General features: G+C 45.1%; 1 protein-coding gene across 1 annotated transcript in view; it reads left to right on the forward strand.

The window, feature by feature from the left end:
- The window catches only part of LOC147728381 (uncharacterized), a 301,676-nt gene that overhangs the window by 197,642 nt on the left and 86,396 nt on the right, over nucleotides 1-17,638 (forward strand). Inside the window, exon 5 of the mRNA XM_086962165.1 lies at nucleotides 2,686-2,772. Coding sequence (XP_086818291.1) covers nucleotides 2,686-2,772 — 87 coding nt within the window. The remainder of the gene's footprint in view (nucleotides 1-2,685; nucleotides 2,773-17,638) is intronic.

Below are 17,638 nucleotides of genomic sequence, written 5' to 3' on the forward strand. Positions count from 1 at the left end.
GGCCAAGCTTTGGATGGGCAGAGGACAGCGATGCGGGACCCGCGAAGCGGGTTCCGCGAGGTGCTGGTTGAGAATCCTTGCCTTAAGCAGCAGCAGCCGTTCCCTCCTTCTGGTAGCACAGTGAAAGTCTGTAATGGCGTCCCAAACAGCAGCAGAAGCGGAGTCCTTTTCTGGAGAAATGCAGGGCGGGGCGGTCAGGGAGAGCGGGCCAGGTGACTTGGCCTCTGGGTTGCCGGGACTCCTGGGAGAGTGAGTCCCGGTCCCACGCTCGCAGCCCTGTCGCTCGCGCACTCACCCTGCAGGGGCCAAGCTTTGGATGGGCAGAGGACAGCGATGCGGGACCCGTGAAGCGGGTTCCGCGAGGTGCTGGTTGAGAATCCTTGCCTTAAGCAGCAGCAGCCGTTCCCTCCTTCTGGTAGCACAGTGAAAGTCTGTAATGGCGTCCCTGAAAGTCTGTAATGGCGTCCCCGGTCAAAAGATCTGGGTTTAATCCATCACCGTTCTTTAGCCCACTCTGCCACCCCAGTTCAGACATGGCTATATGCAAATCAGTCTGACCCTGTGCCTCATGGGAACAGTCCAGCTTGAACTGCCAAGCCATGTCTTCCCTGGACCGGAAACAAGCTTCCGAGGACCGGTTTCTGGCATTCTAGCCGTCTTCAGCCCGGCTTGCTTAAATCCAGTGACAAAGTGAGCAAGGAACTCACGTCTGAGCATACCCTGCCACACTTATGGCGGCCAAAAGCGGTACAAAAGGAGGTGGCGATGGACGGAGCATCTGAATCAATCAAACACCCACACCCAGTCAAAAGATCTGGGTTTAATCCATCACCGTTCTTAAGCCCACTCTGCCACCCCAGTTCAGACATGGCTATATGCAAATCAGTCTGACCCTGTGCCTCATGGGAACAGTCCAGCCCGAACTGCCAAGCCATGGCTTCCCTGGACCGGAAACAAGCTTCTGAGGACCGGTTTCTGGCTCTCCAGCCGTCTTCAGCCCGGCTTGCTTGAATCCAGTGGCAAAGTGAGCAAGGGACTCACATCTGAGCATACCCTGCCACACTTATGGCGGCCAATAGCGGTACAAAAGGGGGTGGCGATGGATGGAGCATCTGAATCAATCAAACACTCACACCCAGTCAAAAGATCTGGGTTTAATCCATCTCCGTTCTTTAGCCCACTCTGCCACCCCAGTTCAGACATGGCTATATGCAAATCCGTCTGACCCTGTGCCTCATGGGAACAGTCCAGCCCGAACTGCCAAGCCATGTCTTCCCTGGACCGGAAACAAGCTTCCGAGACCGGTTCATCACCACCCCCTTTTGTAACGTATTATCCATGTGGCAACCGTTTACAGAATTTTTGTGGAGTGATGATGCCAAAGGCAAGAAATATGAGGATCTTTGTCGCATATTCATATTGATGTAAAAAGTACACTTTACTGCATTCTTAGATTTTTACAGGAAAACATGCCAGATGTAGTACGCATAATGAAAATACTAAAGCCTGAAAACATCCTTGTCTACCAAGTGTTTAACATAATTGGTGTAGGTGTGAAGCATCTCATTGAGAGTAGGCTGGGCAACACTTTTAGTGACTTTGGCATTGCTACATATTCCATGTTAGAGTGCTTGCCACGTGGTAAGTAAAGAATTGTTAAGGAGCAATTCAGGAAATTTTATTTTACAATGTATGAAAAATGGCTTGCAATGAGGTATAGAAATGTCCATTCACCAACCATGGCATTTGAAGACAATTAAGCTTCACTGTGGTACTCCGCACAAGTTCTAAATCCATTCCATAAAGGGGAATTTTGTCCGGACTTTCAAAAGTGGTGCTTCCGTTTTGACCGCTTCAATAACTCTGAGGACATATGCACCCAGTTCAAAGCATTTGTTGCAGAATCTGCCCAGAATCTCAATCTTCAGGTACACCGGTTTTGGCATGGAAAGCTATGTAAGTGACTAGAATTAGCAAATAGTGTACTGGCTGTTTTGGCATTGCCCATCTAAAGTGCCAATGTTGAGAGAGCAACTTAAATGTGTTTATATGAGGGAGTGGAGTCAATTATATATCTGTTATTCCCAGAAGTATTTTGTAGTTTATTCATTTCACATTAACTTTTCTCCCCCACAGTTAGAGACACTTACATTTTTACCTTAAATAACCCGGTTTGTGTATAGCAGTATCTTTTCATATTTGGTTCAACTTCTAGTCAGATGTTCATTGTCAGGAACAATCTGCTTAGAATTACCTAAATTCCTTGGGGCAAATCTAATGATGGATGAACTGTCTAACTGGGTGATTTGGTAGACTTGTCATTGACATAAATGTCAAAGGTAATCTTGACATTAACAATGGTCATAATAACCTGATTCATAACGATCTAGAAAAAAATAATTGGCTGCAGTTCAGCCCCCCGTGAGTATCTCGAAGCCCATCAAGACCACAATAGAGAATTATCACTTAAATATTTTCATACTGTGAGGGAATTATAAATATGTGAGTATTGCTGCTTTATTCTACAACAAATGCTTAAGTTCCTTCAATTTCTCAAAACATAGGAAGGGAACAACGTATAAGGGCAGTGGGTAAAACGTATGGGTTGTTAATGTGGCATGTTGCGATCAGTGGAGATTGCCAATGCAATGATCATTGGGTCTAACTATTTTGTTTTTTCTTTAGAAAGTGAAGTTCCTAGAACTATATGTTTCCCTTAAAAACACTGAGGAGAAGACGCTGCAATCCCAGCACATGAAAGAAATAAACACGGTAAATATTATTTCTATACAGAAATGCAAGTTGTCTTATTTTTATGATTTCATACCCCTCCTATGGTGCTACACATGTACTCATAACATTTAGGGGTCAATAACTTAGTGCTGTATGAACATACTTCTCATCTGCCGATTACAAATTTGTTATGAAGCCATTTCCTTTCATAGATGTACCTCTTTATTTCAGAATCTAACCTCATACATAAAGAGCACAGTCAATGTAACTAGTAATTGTGTACTGCTGTAGAAGCAGCGCGCTTAGCAGTAGTTATCCATCTGAGAGAGGACAGGAACAGTTGGCATTGAATGGGCAAGCTTAACACTACCTTTTTTGTCTTTTGAGTTCGGGATGTCAAATGGGCTGACAGGACCTGCCCCAATCATTCCCAGCAATCCCTTATAGGAGAGGTGTGGCGTCTCGGCCAGGGCGACTGACGCTGGAATCTGGGAATCAGGGTTCGATCCCCGGCGGCGACGGCAGATTAGCCCAGAACTATGTAACTCTGGGCAATAGCTTGCTTAATCTTCCTGACGGCTCCCAGTACCTGGAGACCCTTGAGGGTGATTGTTTGCGCTTTACAAAATTCGAATTATATCAGGAGGAAGAAACACTTTTTACCCTGGTAAATGGGAGGTTACCAAAACTAAATACAAGAGTGATTAAGAGAGAGTCATTTATGTTCCTGGTGGAAGAAGGCATTAGCCATCTTCCATTTAGGGCTTCTGGGAATGCTTATAATAAAGCAAATAAGAAGTACTGCAAAATGAAGTGGGCGTAGGGTAAGAACATAGGCAGGACTGGGTAGGCAAAATACTCAAATCAGGAGTAGTGTCACCGTTAAGACTGACACCTCCCTACCACCTCCTATTTCATTCCTGTACAACACCTGAAAAAAGCTGTCCTGCTGGAAGAAAAGGAATGAAGGAACTCTGACTCCTGCTGGTAGCCAGGGACTGACACTGCTACCCAGGATCAGGTGACAGACTCCTGTTTGCTTAATCCTGAGACAATAAAAGCAAAAGGACTACTGACTCACAGAGAGCCAGCTGATGGAAGAGGACTGATCCTTTGGGGATCCCTAGTTCAAAAAAGACCTGGGGGCATATTATCAAGAACGGCAATAAAATTATCACCACTTTAGCGCAGGAAACTGCTGCTAAAACGGTGATAATGGGCTTGATAATACGTCCTTGTGAATTCCCATAGCAGCCCAGGTTCTGGTGTTACCCTGGGCTGCTATGGGAATTCCCAAGAGAACAACACAACTGCCAGTACTGGATGTCACTTTCAAATATTTATGCTGACCTTTATGAGTAAAACATACCGGTCCATTTTTTAAAATGTCTGTCACTAGTTTATTATTTCATTTTTTCACTCGTGGAACATTATTACTTCATAAACAAATCGTCAGTTTTTTGTGCATGTACAATCAAATATAAAACATTACAATTCACTACAGTAGAATTTCAATACACAATACAATTACAAATTTACAACACATCCAACTCACATTCTGGCCAATCCATTCATCCTTCCCTCAAACAACACAACATACACTTTGGTCCTATTGTCAGCTCTAGATTATCTGTCCATATAGATGGTTTTACATATCATAATTTTCTTTGGTCAGAAAAAGCATATAGAAGCAGAACCCTGCTGTTCAAACAATTGTCGCTATATTCCAATTGACAAAAGGCACCAAACCAGGTCGACGCGTTTCAAACCCCCAATTGCGGGGTTCTCCTCAGGACACACAATCTCTTATTAATGTGGAACGCAGTCTCTCAATAAAGGTGATGTTAGGTTGATGAGGCACTCTATTTAATCGCATGGGTACATTTCGCATCTGGGTGTTGCAGGAAGTCAAGCTCAGTGGTAGATTATTTAGTACACTCCCGCAACACTGTGAGAGGAGCGACCAAATGAAACGTAGGGCGTGATTGAAGAAACTCGTGTCGCTTTAAATAATCTACCACTGGGCTTGACTTCCTGCAACACCCAGATGCGAAATGTACCCATACGATTAAATAGAGTGTCTCGTCAACCTAACATCACCTTTATTGGGAGACTGCTTTACCAGGCCTAAACCTTTCTTTTTAATACATATAAGTGACCTTTAAAGGTAGGCCCTGGACAGTCCAGAGGGCAGGGTGCAATGTATTTAAAAAGTAGGACATGAGCTTTAACGTTTTATATGTCCTGGTACTGCAAGGCCTATCTCTCTCCTATGATAATATTGGAGATGCCTTATTAGCTTTTATAAGTGTAATTTCCAAATGTGAAAAACTAACCAGTTTAAGTTTGGTGTCTATGGAATCACAATTTAACTGATGGTAAAGTCCAATTTAAAAATGCAATTCCGAAAAGCCCACTTTTAGGAAGTTGGCATATTTTTGCCTTAGACATTTGGTGCCTGCAGCCTGTCTCTGGTCACAGGACTGGGTGTAGCTGACATTTAGTGTAGTAAAGTAGGTTCTTAATAAGTAGGGGTATTCACCCTCAGCTAGTAATAATACCACAATCACTAATAGGTCAAGTCAAGTCTCAGAAAATGAATCCTTGCTTAACACTTGGTAGCGTATTCAACAAAGACACAACATATTAAAAATCCAGCACTAATTTATAAACAAAGAGAATATTTTTATCTTCAAAATTACACCAAAATAACAAAATATATTTTTAACAAATAAATCAAAACATTGTGCATTTTTTAGGCTCGCCACAATGAAGCATGGGTTGGAGAAGCAGAGGCCTATGACCAGGTCACAAGTTTACCTTCAGGCTTAGGGCCTGATTATGAGTCAAACTCGACCTGCCTCCGCCCGCCGGTTTACTAGTTTGCTCAAGGTCTGGCAGGCAGTCCACAGGTCCCAACGCTTTGCCACTTAGAAAGGCGCAGCAATAAGAGTGCAAAGTCTCATTTCTGCATGACATGGACTGTGCAGGAAAGGTGGTGCATGCACATAGGTGGGCAGATCATGTGCCCCCCAGCATGTATCCCAAGGCCCAGAGGAAACAGGGGGCCCAGTGGGGCTCCCTTAGTTTCCTCACAACCAGTATTTTCATGGTGTAAGCTTCGCCATGAGAAGGCGTAGCTGGTAAGGAAACTTGTAATGGGCCTGGCGATGCCACAGCGACACCACCAAGCACATTGCGTTCTTAGACCACCGCTACACCATCAGGGATCGCGGTTCCTTGTCAGTTGCACGGGCCCCTTTGCAGTTCGACTGCCAGAGTTGTAATGAGGTGGTCAGACCGTCGGTGCGGACTGCCAAACTCATAATCAGGCCCCTAGTCTTTATCTTTGAGCCTTTCACTAGATCAAGGGTTTGATTCCACGAAGGCGGCCTGCTGCAGCGTGATGTCTGGGTGAGTCTCTGGAAGTCTTTGTCTTGAGGTCACAGAGAAGAGCTCCAGAGCTTTCAGAAGAGCAAACCAGCATGGTCAGGTTGATTTGCAAGTCAACCATGGTGGCTTGACACTCGATGTCGAGCTGGTCTTCTGCTGAAGCTTTACTACAGAAGATTTTGGAGGCTAAGACTCAATTTCCCACAATGTACCTGCACAGCCCAGGAAAAATCCAGCTGCAACAGGTCAGCCAGAAGCAGGATGTGGCTGTTATTCTCGCTACTTTCTGGTACCCAAGAAGGACAAAGGCCTGCGTCCCATCATAGACCTCTGGACCCTCAACTTCTTCCTCCAGAAGGAGACCTTCAAAATGCTCAACCTGCCCTAAGCTCTGTCTGCACTTGGCCCAGGAGACTGGCTTCTGGCATTGGATTTGCAGGATGCTTTTTTCCATATCCCTGTCCCGCTGGCCCACAGACATTACCTCACATTCACTGTGGGCCATGAGCACTTTCAGTGCCATCACTGTGCTCACCTTTGGCCTTACCAGTACCCCTAGGATGTTCACAAAGGTGATGGCAGTGGTCGCAGCTGATCTGCGCTTATGTTGAACTGTTGAAGGCTGTCGTCTTCCACCTTCAGACTACGGCGGATCTCCTGCATTCACTGGGGTTCACTATCAACGTGCCGAATGTCACACCTAACACCCTCTCAGTTGCTCCCTTTCATTGGGGCTGTTCTGGATACAGTGCAGTTTTCGGCCAATCCTCCTGAGCAGCAAATCTTGGATATTTGGGCTTTGCTACTGATGTTTTCTCCCCTAGCCCGAATTTCGGTGAGAATGACTCCGAGGCTGCTGGGTATCCTGGACTCTTGCATCCGGCTAGATGGCATATGCGGGCTCTGCAGTGGGACCTTAAGTTACAGTGGGTGCAGCATCAGGGGAATCTTTCTGACTATGTCCAGATCTCGGAAGGAACTGCACACCTTCTGCAGGAGTGGCTCATGAACCAAGATTGGGTCTGAGGCAGATTCCTCTCCCTCACCTAACCAGATCTAACAGTGGTGATGCATGCATCACTTCTGGGATGGGGTGGCCACCTGGTGTCAGGGGGGGTCCAGAGATCAGAGGCGTCTGGTCTCCAGCAGAGTCCAGCCTCAATATCAACCTTTTGGAGCGTCGGGTTGTCAGACTGGCACTAAAAGCATTCCTTCCCTCTCTCAGGGGGAAAATGGTGTAGGTGTTCACCGACAGCACCACCTTCATGTGTTACTGCAACAAACAGGGCAGGGTGTGGTCATGGACCTTCTATGAAGAGGTTTTCTGCCTCTGGATGTGGCTGGAGCATCAGGACATAATCCAGGTGGTTTAACACCTGGCAGTGCTCCCTGAATGCCAGGGCAAACGAACTCAGCCATCGGTGCCTAGTTGATCACAAATGGCCTCTTCATCTGGAGGTGGTGCAAGGTCTCTTTCAATGGTGGGGGGTGCCTTGGTCAAATCTGTTTGCCTACGAAGAGAACGCACAATGTCAGCAGTTTTGCGCATTTGAGTTTCCAAAGCTCGCTCGGCAATGCTTTTCGACGCAAGTGGAGCTTAGGCCTCCTATATGCCATTCCGCCTGTACCACTTCTGCCCAGAGTGCTCAAGAAGATCAAACACGACAGCGCTTAAGTCATTCTTGTAGCTCCGGAGAGGGCGCGAAGAGTCTGGTACCCCGAACTTCTGAGCATGACTATCGAACCTCCGATCAGACTGCCCCTTCAGGAGGATCTTCTGTCGCAGCAACAGGGAAGGGTTCTTCACCCGAACCTGTCTAGTCTCCACCTCCTTGCAGATTGAGCAGCGCAATTGACAGTTTTCAACCTTCTGCCCGAAGTCTGTGATGTTATCTTGGCAGTCAGGCGTCCCTCCACTAAAACTGTATACACCTGTAGATGGAACAAATTTGTGGCATGGTGCACAGCAAAGGCTGTTGATCCCCTTTCTGCTGCTCTTTCAAAGATTCTCTTGTATATACTTTCTTTGGCCCAGCAGGGATCTGCCTTGGGCATTCGTAAAGGATATCTTGCAGCCATCTCTGCTTTTCTTCGACTGCCAGGTCAGCCTGCTTTATTCAAGTCTCCTATCGTTAACAGATTTTTTAAGGGCCTTATTCATCTGTTTCCTCCATCTCCTTTTGTATTGCCTCAATGGGACTTAAATCTGGTGCTCGCCTTTCTCACGTGTGCTGCCTTCGAGCCTCTTCATAACTGTCTCCTCAGGTTACTGACTCTCAAAACTGCTTTTCTTATTGCCATACTGCTTGTAGTGTGAGTGAGCTGCAGCCCCCTTTTTTATCTGTCAATCCGGATAAAGTGGTGATTCGGACCAAGTCTTCATTCCTTCCTAAGTTCATCGGCCTTTTTATTTGGGGCAATCGATCACTCTGCCCAACTTTTGTCCACCCCACACTCCTCCAAGGAGGAGGAGAGACTCTATCGTCTGGACCCAAAATGTGCATTGTCTTTTTATCTTGATACACAAAAGACGTCCGGGTGGATGATCAATTCTTCATTGGCTTAGTGGGTGCCAAGAAAGGTTGGGCTGTTCAAAAAGGGACAATTTCCCGATGGGTTGTCCTTTGCATCAAAAATGCTATGCTTTGGCGAAAAAATACCCTCCTGTGGGGTTGCGTGCTCATCCCACCAGAAGAACGGCAGCAACCACTGCGTTAGCATGTGGAGTTCCAGTCCTTGACATCTATCAGGTAGCAACGTGGGCATCGTTGCGCACATTTACCTGACACCACTGCCTGGATAGCCAAGTCTGTAGGGATGGGGACTTTCTGGTTTGATCTCGGTTTGCAGACCCTCCTCAAGGGATGATATTGCTGGGGCATCTATTCTAAGGTAATGAATCTACAACTAATAATCTCTATTAGATTAACAAGTTACTTACCTTCAGTAATGATCTATCTGGTAGACACATATGTTAGTGGTAGATTCCTTACCATCCCGGCCGACCTCCCCACTCTGCAAACTGATTTCTAGGAGTAGGGACTCCCCTAAAGGGCTCTAGATTTGACACACCAGTGGTCAGTCTCTTTCATGGCTCTGCAATTCTGGCTTGGAAAGTCATGTTAGGAACTGTCATGAGCATGCATGGGTGGTGTCTATGTAGGTCCTGCGACGTCATCCTGGGCCCACAATGTCAATGACGGACATAGAACCGACCAACGAATGTGCAGGGGTACTGCTGAAGAAAAAATCTCTGAATCCAGGCTGCTGCCTGGGGGAAATTATAAGGTAAGGAATCTACAACTAACATATATCACTACCAGATACATTGTTACGAAGGTACATACCTTGTCCTTTTTTATAGTTGTAATGTTCATAATGTGTCTATTCTTTAGGTTGTTACTGAACCTATATACATGTAATAAACATAACCCTAGGTTTGGTCATAAAATGGTTTCATCTGATTCTTTTAAGCCAGATTAGGATGCCAGAATCTCGCCAGGCCCACAGCCCATCTTATACCAGCCAGGAAGGGAGCAATGTTCTTTTGTATAGCTACTTTCATGAACAACGCAGAGACAAATCATATAATGTTGCAGCGAGCAGTATACTCTGGTGAGGGCTAGAATCATCTTGTCCATCCAGTGGAGTGTGCTTCCTGGCCAAGCATAAAGTAAATACCCGTTTACTGGGATGTGACTGTCAACCTCACCCATACTATGATGAGGCGTAGAGACCATCCTCAAAGCAGGAAGAAGGATGCATTTGGTTAAACCTGCTTCAACTCCAAAGCATCTTCGGTAATCTTAGCATGCAAACTTCCTGTAATCGGCCAGAATACTCCAAACAAATTACTTTGATTTAGTTATGCATTTGCTGTGATTGTTCAGTTCTGGATAAAACCTGCATGCAAGACGTCTTGATTGGACTTAAGTTATTTTACTAATTGGAATGTGTGAAAGTTAAAAGTCTTTCTCTAACTACCTCTAGGTAGAGGTTGCTTAAAACATGCAGAAAAAAACTTCCTACATAAGCCAAAAAAATCAATGGATCTACCTGTGCGGGATCCTATAGGAAGTATCTCTCTGTCCTACTGATGAAATGTGTGACCTGGGCGCTCTCCTTTTCTTGCAATCATATTCTGGCTATGGCTGCCCTAAGACAGTCCTGTAGAGAAGCACCAGTACTTCAGCGTGTTTGCAATGACAATGCCTCAATGTATTCATCTGAAATATCATGTACTTTTGTGTCATTCTCTCACCAAACTAGTTTATTTTATGTGTGTCAATAAAAAAGTACTACCATTAAAATCAGATATGAACTTGGACAGTTAATAATTGCAACAAAAGACACTGATTTAACTGAACAGTTTAACATTTTCCAAATAATATATGGCAATCTTAATTTATTGTTCGATTGGTTTACCTTCAATACGAAACACTTGTATTTACATAATGCTTTAAGAGACAGACTTTCATTTCATAAAGCTGTATTAGAGTTCTGAAATACAAATTTGGATCTACAATCAATCAATCAGGGGGTTTAAAGTGTGCTATTCACCCGTGAGGTTCTCAAGGCTCGGGGGGAGGGGGATGCAGCTCCGGTTCAGCTGAAGAGCCATGTCTGGAGGCTCCTCCTGAAGGTATGCAGAGTTGGGGAGCGTCTCATGTTGACTGGGAGCTCATTCCAGGCTTTGGCTGCAAAGTAGGAGAAGGCTCTTCCACCCGCTCTGGTTCTGTGAATGCGCAGGTTATTGCTAGGGCGAGGTTGGCTGAGCAGATGTTCCTTTTGGGTACGTGGAAGGAGACTCTTTCGCTGAGGTATTTGGGTCTGCTGTTGTGGATGGATTTGTAGGCGTGGGTGAGTAGCTTGAAGCTTACTCTCTTCTCAACGGGGAGCCAGTGGAGTTCTTGCAGGTGTTGGGTGATGTGCTCATGCAGTGGAATGCCGAAGACGAGTCTGGCCACGGTGTTCTGGATGGTCTGGAGTTTGCGTAGCAGGGATTTTTTGATTCCAGCGAAAAGGTAATTTTCATAGTTCAGTCTGCTTGTCATGAGTGCGTGGGTGACGGTCTTTCTGGTTTTGGGGGGGTACCATTTGAAGATCTGGGGAAGGATGCAGAGGGTTTAGAAGCAGGTGTAGGCGACGGCGTTGATCTGTCGGGTCATGTGAGGGAGGAGTTGAGTATGATATTGAGATTTCGGGCGTGGTCCGTGGGGATGGGGGGGCGCCAAGGGCAACCAGGAGTTGTCCCATGTGGAGGGTCCCAGGACTAGGACTTCTGTCTTCTCCGGGTTGAGTTTCAGACATCTGCTGCTCATCCAAGCTGCAATGTCTTTCATTGATTAATGGAAGCTGAGTCTGGTGGCTTCGGGGTCCTTCGTGAGGGCGAGAATGAGCTGGGTGTCGTCAGCGTAGGGTACAATGCTGAGTCCAAGCTGTCTGACGATGGCAGCGAGGGGGGCCATGTATATGTTGAAGAGCGTGGGACTGAGAGAAGATCCTTGTGGTACTCCACAGTTGATCTCTGTGGGTTCGGAAAGGAAAGGCGGAAGTCTGATCCTTTGGGTTCTGCTGGCGAGGAAGGAGCGGAGCCAGTCAAGGGCGGTTACCTGAATTCCAGCGTCATGGAGTCTGGCTGCAAGAGTGCGGTGGGAGACGGTGTCGAAGGATGCGGAGAGGTCGAATAGAATGAGGGCTGTGGTGTGGCCTTGGTCGAGGAGCGTGCAGATGTCGTCAGTGGCAGCGAGGAGGGCTGTCTTGGTGCTGTGGAATCCGGATTGGGAGGGGTTGAGGGTGGAGTTCTCTTCGATGAAGTCAGTCTGATGGGCGTTGACAATCTTCTCTGTGACTTTGGCTGTGAAGGGTAAAATAAGTGAATGTGGTGTAGTGCCCCAGGAGCGCTTGAGGTGGCAAAGACTAAATTAAAGACTTATTGCACTCAAGACACAGTGACTGTACAAGTGTTAAGAAATAATAATATGCAGAGCTAAAATAAAATGTAGGTATTTATCAGCCACTAATTCCTGCAGTGAAGGACTTTGCTCACATTACCCAGCACTCATATTGTTGTGCACATATTCGTCACAAAATTTGGCTTCCCTAATCAACTTAAAATAAGAAATTCACAAGATGGTTAGCTACATTACAAGCATAGAACAAAATATTGATTATTCAAATCTAGAAGCCTCCCTCTTTCTTTCCATTAAAGATGTGTAGACTGCTTAATGAGGAAATACATTCTTACCCAACAGGGCCAGTCATCATCAAACTCATCAGTTCTTTACCGAAATGTTTTAACTAAAATAGTCACAAAAGAAAAGCTCTATCTTGACTGCAATCGAGAAAGCATTTTTACATGTGGTTTTGTGAAAGAGAAAGGGTCAACTTTTTTTATTCCAATATTCTTTCATCACAAGACAGTAAACACAATTTAAAACAAGCATTGGCAAATCTGAGTTAAACCTGAAAAGGAAGAGACTTGATTGCGAACGTTCTGCTGTTCCATTTAAATTGTCTGTGGGATTGATGACATGGAACCAACAAATTAGCATCTTTCAGATCCTGCTTTACTAATCAATCTTCCTTCTGTAAGGAGTTGTTAGAACTGGCGTTTCTGGTTGTCAGAGTATGCACCCTGTACAAACAGGATCCACCAGCCTAGTCAGGGTAAGCTAGATACACACTAAAAGATAACCTGTGCTCATCCTCTTGTAGCTTGGCACAGAGGAGTCAGGCTTATCTAAAGAGGCAATGAGTAAAGTAGTTGTGCAACCCACACACACAGAAACACAATGAAAACACCATGAAAATATTCCACACAGGGTTACAAAAATAGATGATATTTTTGAGTAAAAGAAGACCAAAACGGCAAAAGTCCAGGGGCTTATTTACAAGTCACTTGCGCCACTGGTGCGTCACGTTTAAAATGGGAAAAAGTGATATACTGGCAGCGCCTGGGGTTTGTAAATAATCCCCTCAATAAGTGAAAACCAGAGTTACGACTTTTTAAAGAATAAATAAAAAAGTAGTGCTTAGAAGCAAGTAGGGCTTAGGCGTTACTTGACTTTGCGCTAGACAGGGGTAAGTCCAAAGTTCAGGCCGACCATGATGGGGGGCAGGCTGGCTACAGTACTCACACAGGTCGCCTAGAAAAAGTACTTTAGATAGAGCAAGCATTGATGTTAAAGCCTCGATGTGTTGGTTCCAATCCTCACAGGCGTTGGAGGTGCCCTCGACAAACCCTTTTACAGCATCATCATTGAGTCATGCTGTCTGTCATCATCGAGCTGTGCAGTCTGTTGAAGAGATGACGTTGATCAGCTCCTGAGTCGGCATCGAAGGGCAATGCATCGATTCTGATTGGCACAATTTATCACTTTATTAATTTTGATGGTTCAGTGCAACAAATGTCACCTTTCAAGGGCCCAGGACTGGATTGGCACCCCTTCGTAGGGCTGTACTAACAGATGGCAGAGTCCAGGTGCTGTTGCAGGGTTAAAGGAAGTCTTTGATGGCCCTGAGACTTCATAACAGGCAGTAAGCCAGAATTGAGTCACTCTGGTTTCACTTGAGATGAGTCTAGTCCTTGTCCACAGCAGGGCAGAGATCAGTAGGCAGCAGGGCAGTACAGCAAAGCAGAAAAGCAGTTCTTCCAGGGCAGCAGTCAAGCTGAGTTGCAATCCTCGAAGCACAGCAGTCCTTACTCCTGGCAGAGTTCTTCCCAGGTCCAATTGAGTACTGTCTTTGTAGGCTTAGAGCCCCAGGGGCCTGCACCATGTATAATGTATGCAGGGCGGATGTTCACTCTAAAGAAAGGGTCGTAGAAGTCACGCCGTGAAATCTACCAGATTTCACTGCACCACTCCTAGGACTCAAATGCGTCAAAATCTTGCACCTGCCTCACAGCAGGTGTAAGACTGATGCAGGCCCTTTCACATGGGGCTATCAAAATGCAGATGAATGCAGATAAGTTCTCTGTCACACAACCCTTACTGTGGTTGTGGCTGTGTAGAGGGAATGCACTAAGTATAGCTGTCACCCACCCCAAACATGTATTGGAGGCAGACTGCAAAGCACACACAGCAGTAAGAGTAGACAATAGAAACACTTACGGTTTGTGGTCAGTGAGCAGAGACAATTTCCGTCCCCATAGGTAAGTTGCAAACTGTCTAGTTGCCTACACAAACGCTAGCGCCTCCCTCTCAATAGTGCTGTAGTTTCTTTCAACCAGAGACAAGCACCATGAGGCAAACACCATCTACCTTCTGAGACAGGACCGCACTGAATCCTATAGCATTAATATCCACACTTACAGTTGACATAACATCATCCCTAAAAGCTTTGAGTGCAGGGGTTTTGACAATCTCTTCTATCCCATGAATGCTTCACATTCTTCGGCATCCCAAACAAACGTCTGAGCCTTACATAACAGAGGTTCAGTTAGTAGGGCAAAATTTCCAATAAACCTGGAATAATACTTGCACATGCTTAGGAATGTTCTAAGCTGTTCTTTATCCACTGACTCAGGACTTTCTCTAATCGCATTTGCCAAGTCTGCATTAGGTCTGATGCCAGCCCTGACAGCATGTGCCTAATGTACTCTACTTCTGGCACAATAAAGTGTCATTCTCCCTCTTTACTGTAAGTCCCTGAACCCTCAGGGTATGTAGCACATTTCTCAAATTTTGTAAGTGATCTTCCAAATTTTTACTGAACACATAGAATATCGTCGTGGTATGCCATCACTTATTTGTTGCTTCCAAACAGCTGAGACATCAACTTATGGAAAACTGACACAGCTGCATCCAGGCCAAATGGCATATGTTGGAACCTAAACCCACCAAAGGGGGTTTTGAATGCAGTGAGTGATTTGGACTTTTCATCCAATTCTACTTGGTGATAGGCTGCCCTCAGGTATATTGTAGAAAACACTCTGGCACTACCCAAATGAGCCAGCTTTTCCTGGATCTTGTGGAGGAGAACACAGTCCACCACATTTCTGTTTAAAGATCTGAGATCAACACATAATCTCATCTCCCTGTCCACAACAATTGAAAAAATCCATTAGGAGGAGTCAATTGGTTCTATGACCCACTCTGATCACAAACTGTCCAAATGCTCCTTTAATTTACCTCTTACACTCAATAGGATGTTCCTGACTTTTGGCACCACTGGTATCGCGTTCTTCTTCAAAATAATCTCTTGCTTGGACATCTTAACCAATCCCAATCTGCCCTCAAATGTGCCTTGTGTGAACTAAGCAAGTCATTCACTGATTGAGGCAAGGAGGGGACAGGAGCAACTAGAGAACTAGGACATTCAGTGCCAGGTCTTAAAACCATGCCAAAAGCCCCTCGGCTTCTCCAACCTAGAATGTTGTACTGCTTCCTAGCCACATACACTATGGTAGAAATAGCCCTGTCCTGGAAAGTGATTGTTTCCGGAGAGTACCCCATCAAATCAATCCAATGATCCCCAAATGCCAGTGTACGTGTATATGAAGGGGACAAATAAGTTGCACTCCATTCTTTCTCCTACAACTTATCCATATCAGTAGTTATGAGCGAACCTCAATCTAGAATAAGTGTTACCTTCACTTCCCCTATAGCAATGTCATACACTGGATCACCACCCTTGGGGGCAATCTCCTTGTGCCTCGTTCATTTTAATGGATAACACAAACCCCACTATCACAGTGTTATGATTCCTCATCGTGAATATCCAGGATCTCTTCATCCCTAATACACCTTACTTCCTGTACATTCTTGCACTCCCTTGCGAAATGCCCCACTTTCTTGCCCTTTAAACATGTTTTATCCAAAACAAGGCATTCTTTCAAATTTGCCAAGTGTGTTTTTGACCCACACCGGCAACATGAATTGGGTGCTTAACCTGTGAAAGGCTTCAGTATAAACACCCCATTCTGCATCCGGTGGTTGAATAGCCATAGGAAAATGATCACAAATAATTTGCCATTCCACACCAAAACAATTGTACAATAAGGTTAGTTTCTTGCAGCTTTACATTTTTCACCATCAATCACACTAATATAACTATCAACATTTGTATACCATTGCTTCCCCTGTAATTTCTGTACCCCTGGATCAGCAAGAAAAGGTGTAGAAATGTTGCCATTCTGCATGACTATGGCAAATTGTGACTGAAAAAAATAAACACAAAGACTCTGACAATGGTCAAAATAGTGTGAGAACCAACAGTAAGCACCAGTGAACCGTGACTACCAAATACTCAAAATAAAAGAACGTAACAAACTCTGAGAATATACGATAAAATGATCACTGCTTTAGCGGCAGAGAACTGCCGCTAAAGCGGTGATAATGGGCTTGATAATATGTCCTTGCGATTTCCCATAGCAGCCCAAGGTCTGGTGTTAACCTGGGCTGCTATGGGAATTCGCAAGGGCATATTATCAAGCTCATTATCGCCGTTTTAGCGGCAGTTTCCTGTCGCTAAAGTGGCGAAATTTTATCGCAGTTATTGATAATATGCCCCTCAGTTAGCAAAATTTGAATAGAGTGTGCAGATCACTGTGCCAATGACTCGCAACTAATGCAGAAAGTAAAACCCTCAGAGTGAGCTGATCACTATTAACCATCTCGAGCACAGTGTTGTTGAAAGCTTCAAGTGACATTACCTCTCCTGACTTCTTGACACTACTGTTATGACAGCATACGAAAAGCAAAGAGAATAACAGGAGACGGCTTGATCATTGTGATCGTTGCAGGCTGGAAGTGGTTTTAAAATTGATGCGCTGATCACTGTGATCAGCAGGTGGCGACAGTGCACCACAAAACGGAAGAAGAAGCTCGGTAACCCATGAAATGCAGTGTGCACATAAAGATTGTCTGCCATCAAGCTGATGCCAAAGGAAGACGAAAAGAAGCCCGCCATCAAGTTAAGGCACCCCGCAAATTACCACTTCAAACATAACAGGAAGCACACACACTGCAGAAACAACATAACGCATGAACTCGCCCGTGTCTTTCCTGCCACTCGCAATTCCAATTTCAGTCTTTTGAGGCAAAAGGCACGCGTCAAAATAAATACGAGCCCAGAGCTTTAAGAAGGAATAAAAAAAACCTGGGGGGGGGGGGGGGGTTAAAGGGGTGTGGCCATGTAATTAAGGGCGTGGCTTAAATACAGGTAAGCTAAAAATCTGTGCTTAGCATAGTGTGGCGCCTGACTTATATTTTACTGCTTCTGTCATTGCATCCAGATCTCTGATACAAGTAACATACCTACAACCAGTCAGGACTATTGGCTTTGTCAATGCTTGTTAGTTGCATAAGATAAATTAGCAGCAACTATGGCTTGTACAATATTGAAAAAGCTTCCACCTAAAGCTCTGGTGACATCACGACAATGTTGCTGCTTCTGAGTTTCTAAAAGAGAAGGGAAAACCAGAGAGAAAATGACTCTCCTGAAAGGATTTCCCTTCCCCTACAACGCTCACCTGCTTTGACGTCATGCCGTAACTTCTCTACTAGTA

Source organism: Lissotriton vulgaris, chromosome 3_1, assembly GCF_964263255.1.
Source record: "Lissotriton vulgaris chromosome 3_1, aLisVul1.2, whole genome shotgun sequence".
Classification (NCBI taxonomy): Eukaryota; Metazoa; Chordata; class Amphibia; order Caudata; family Salamandridae; genus Lissotriton; species Lissotriton vulgaris.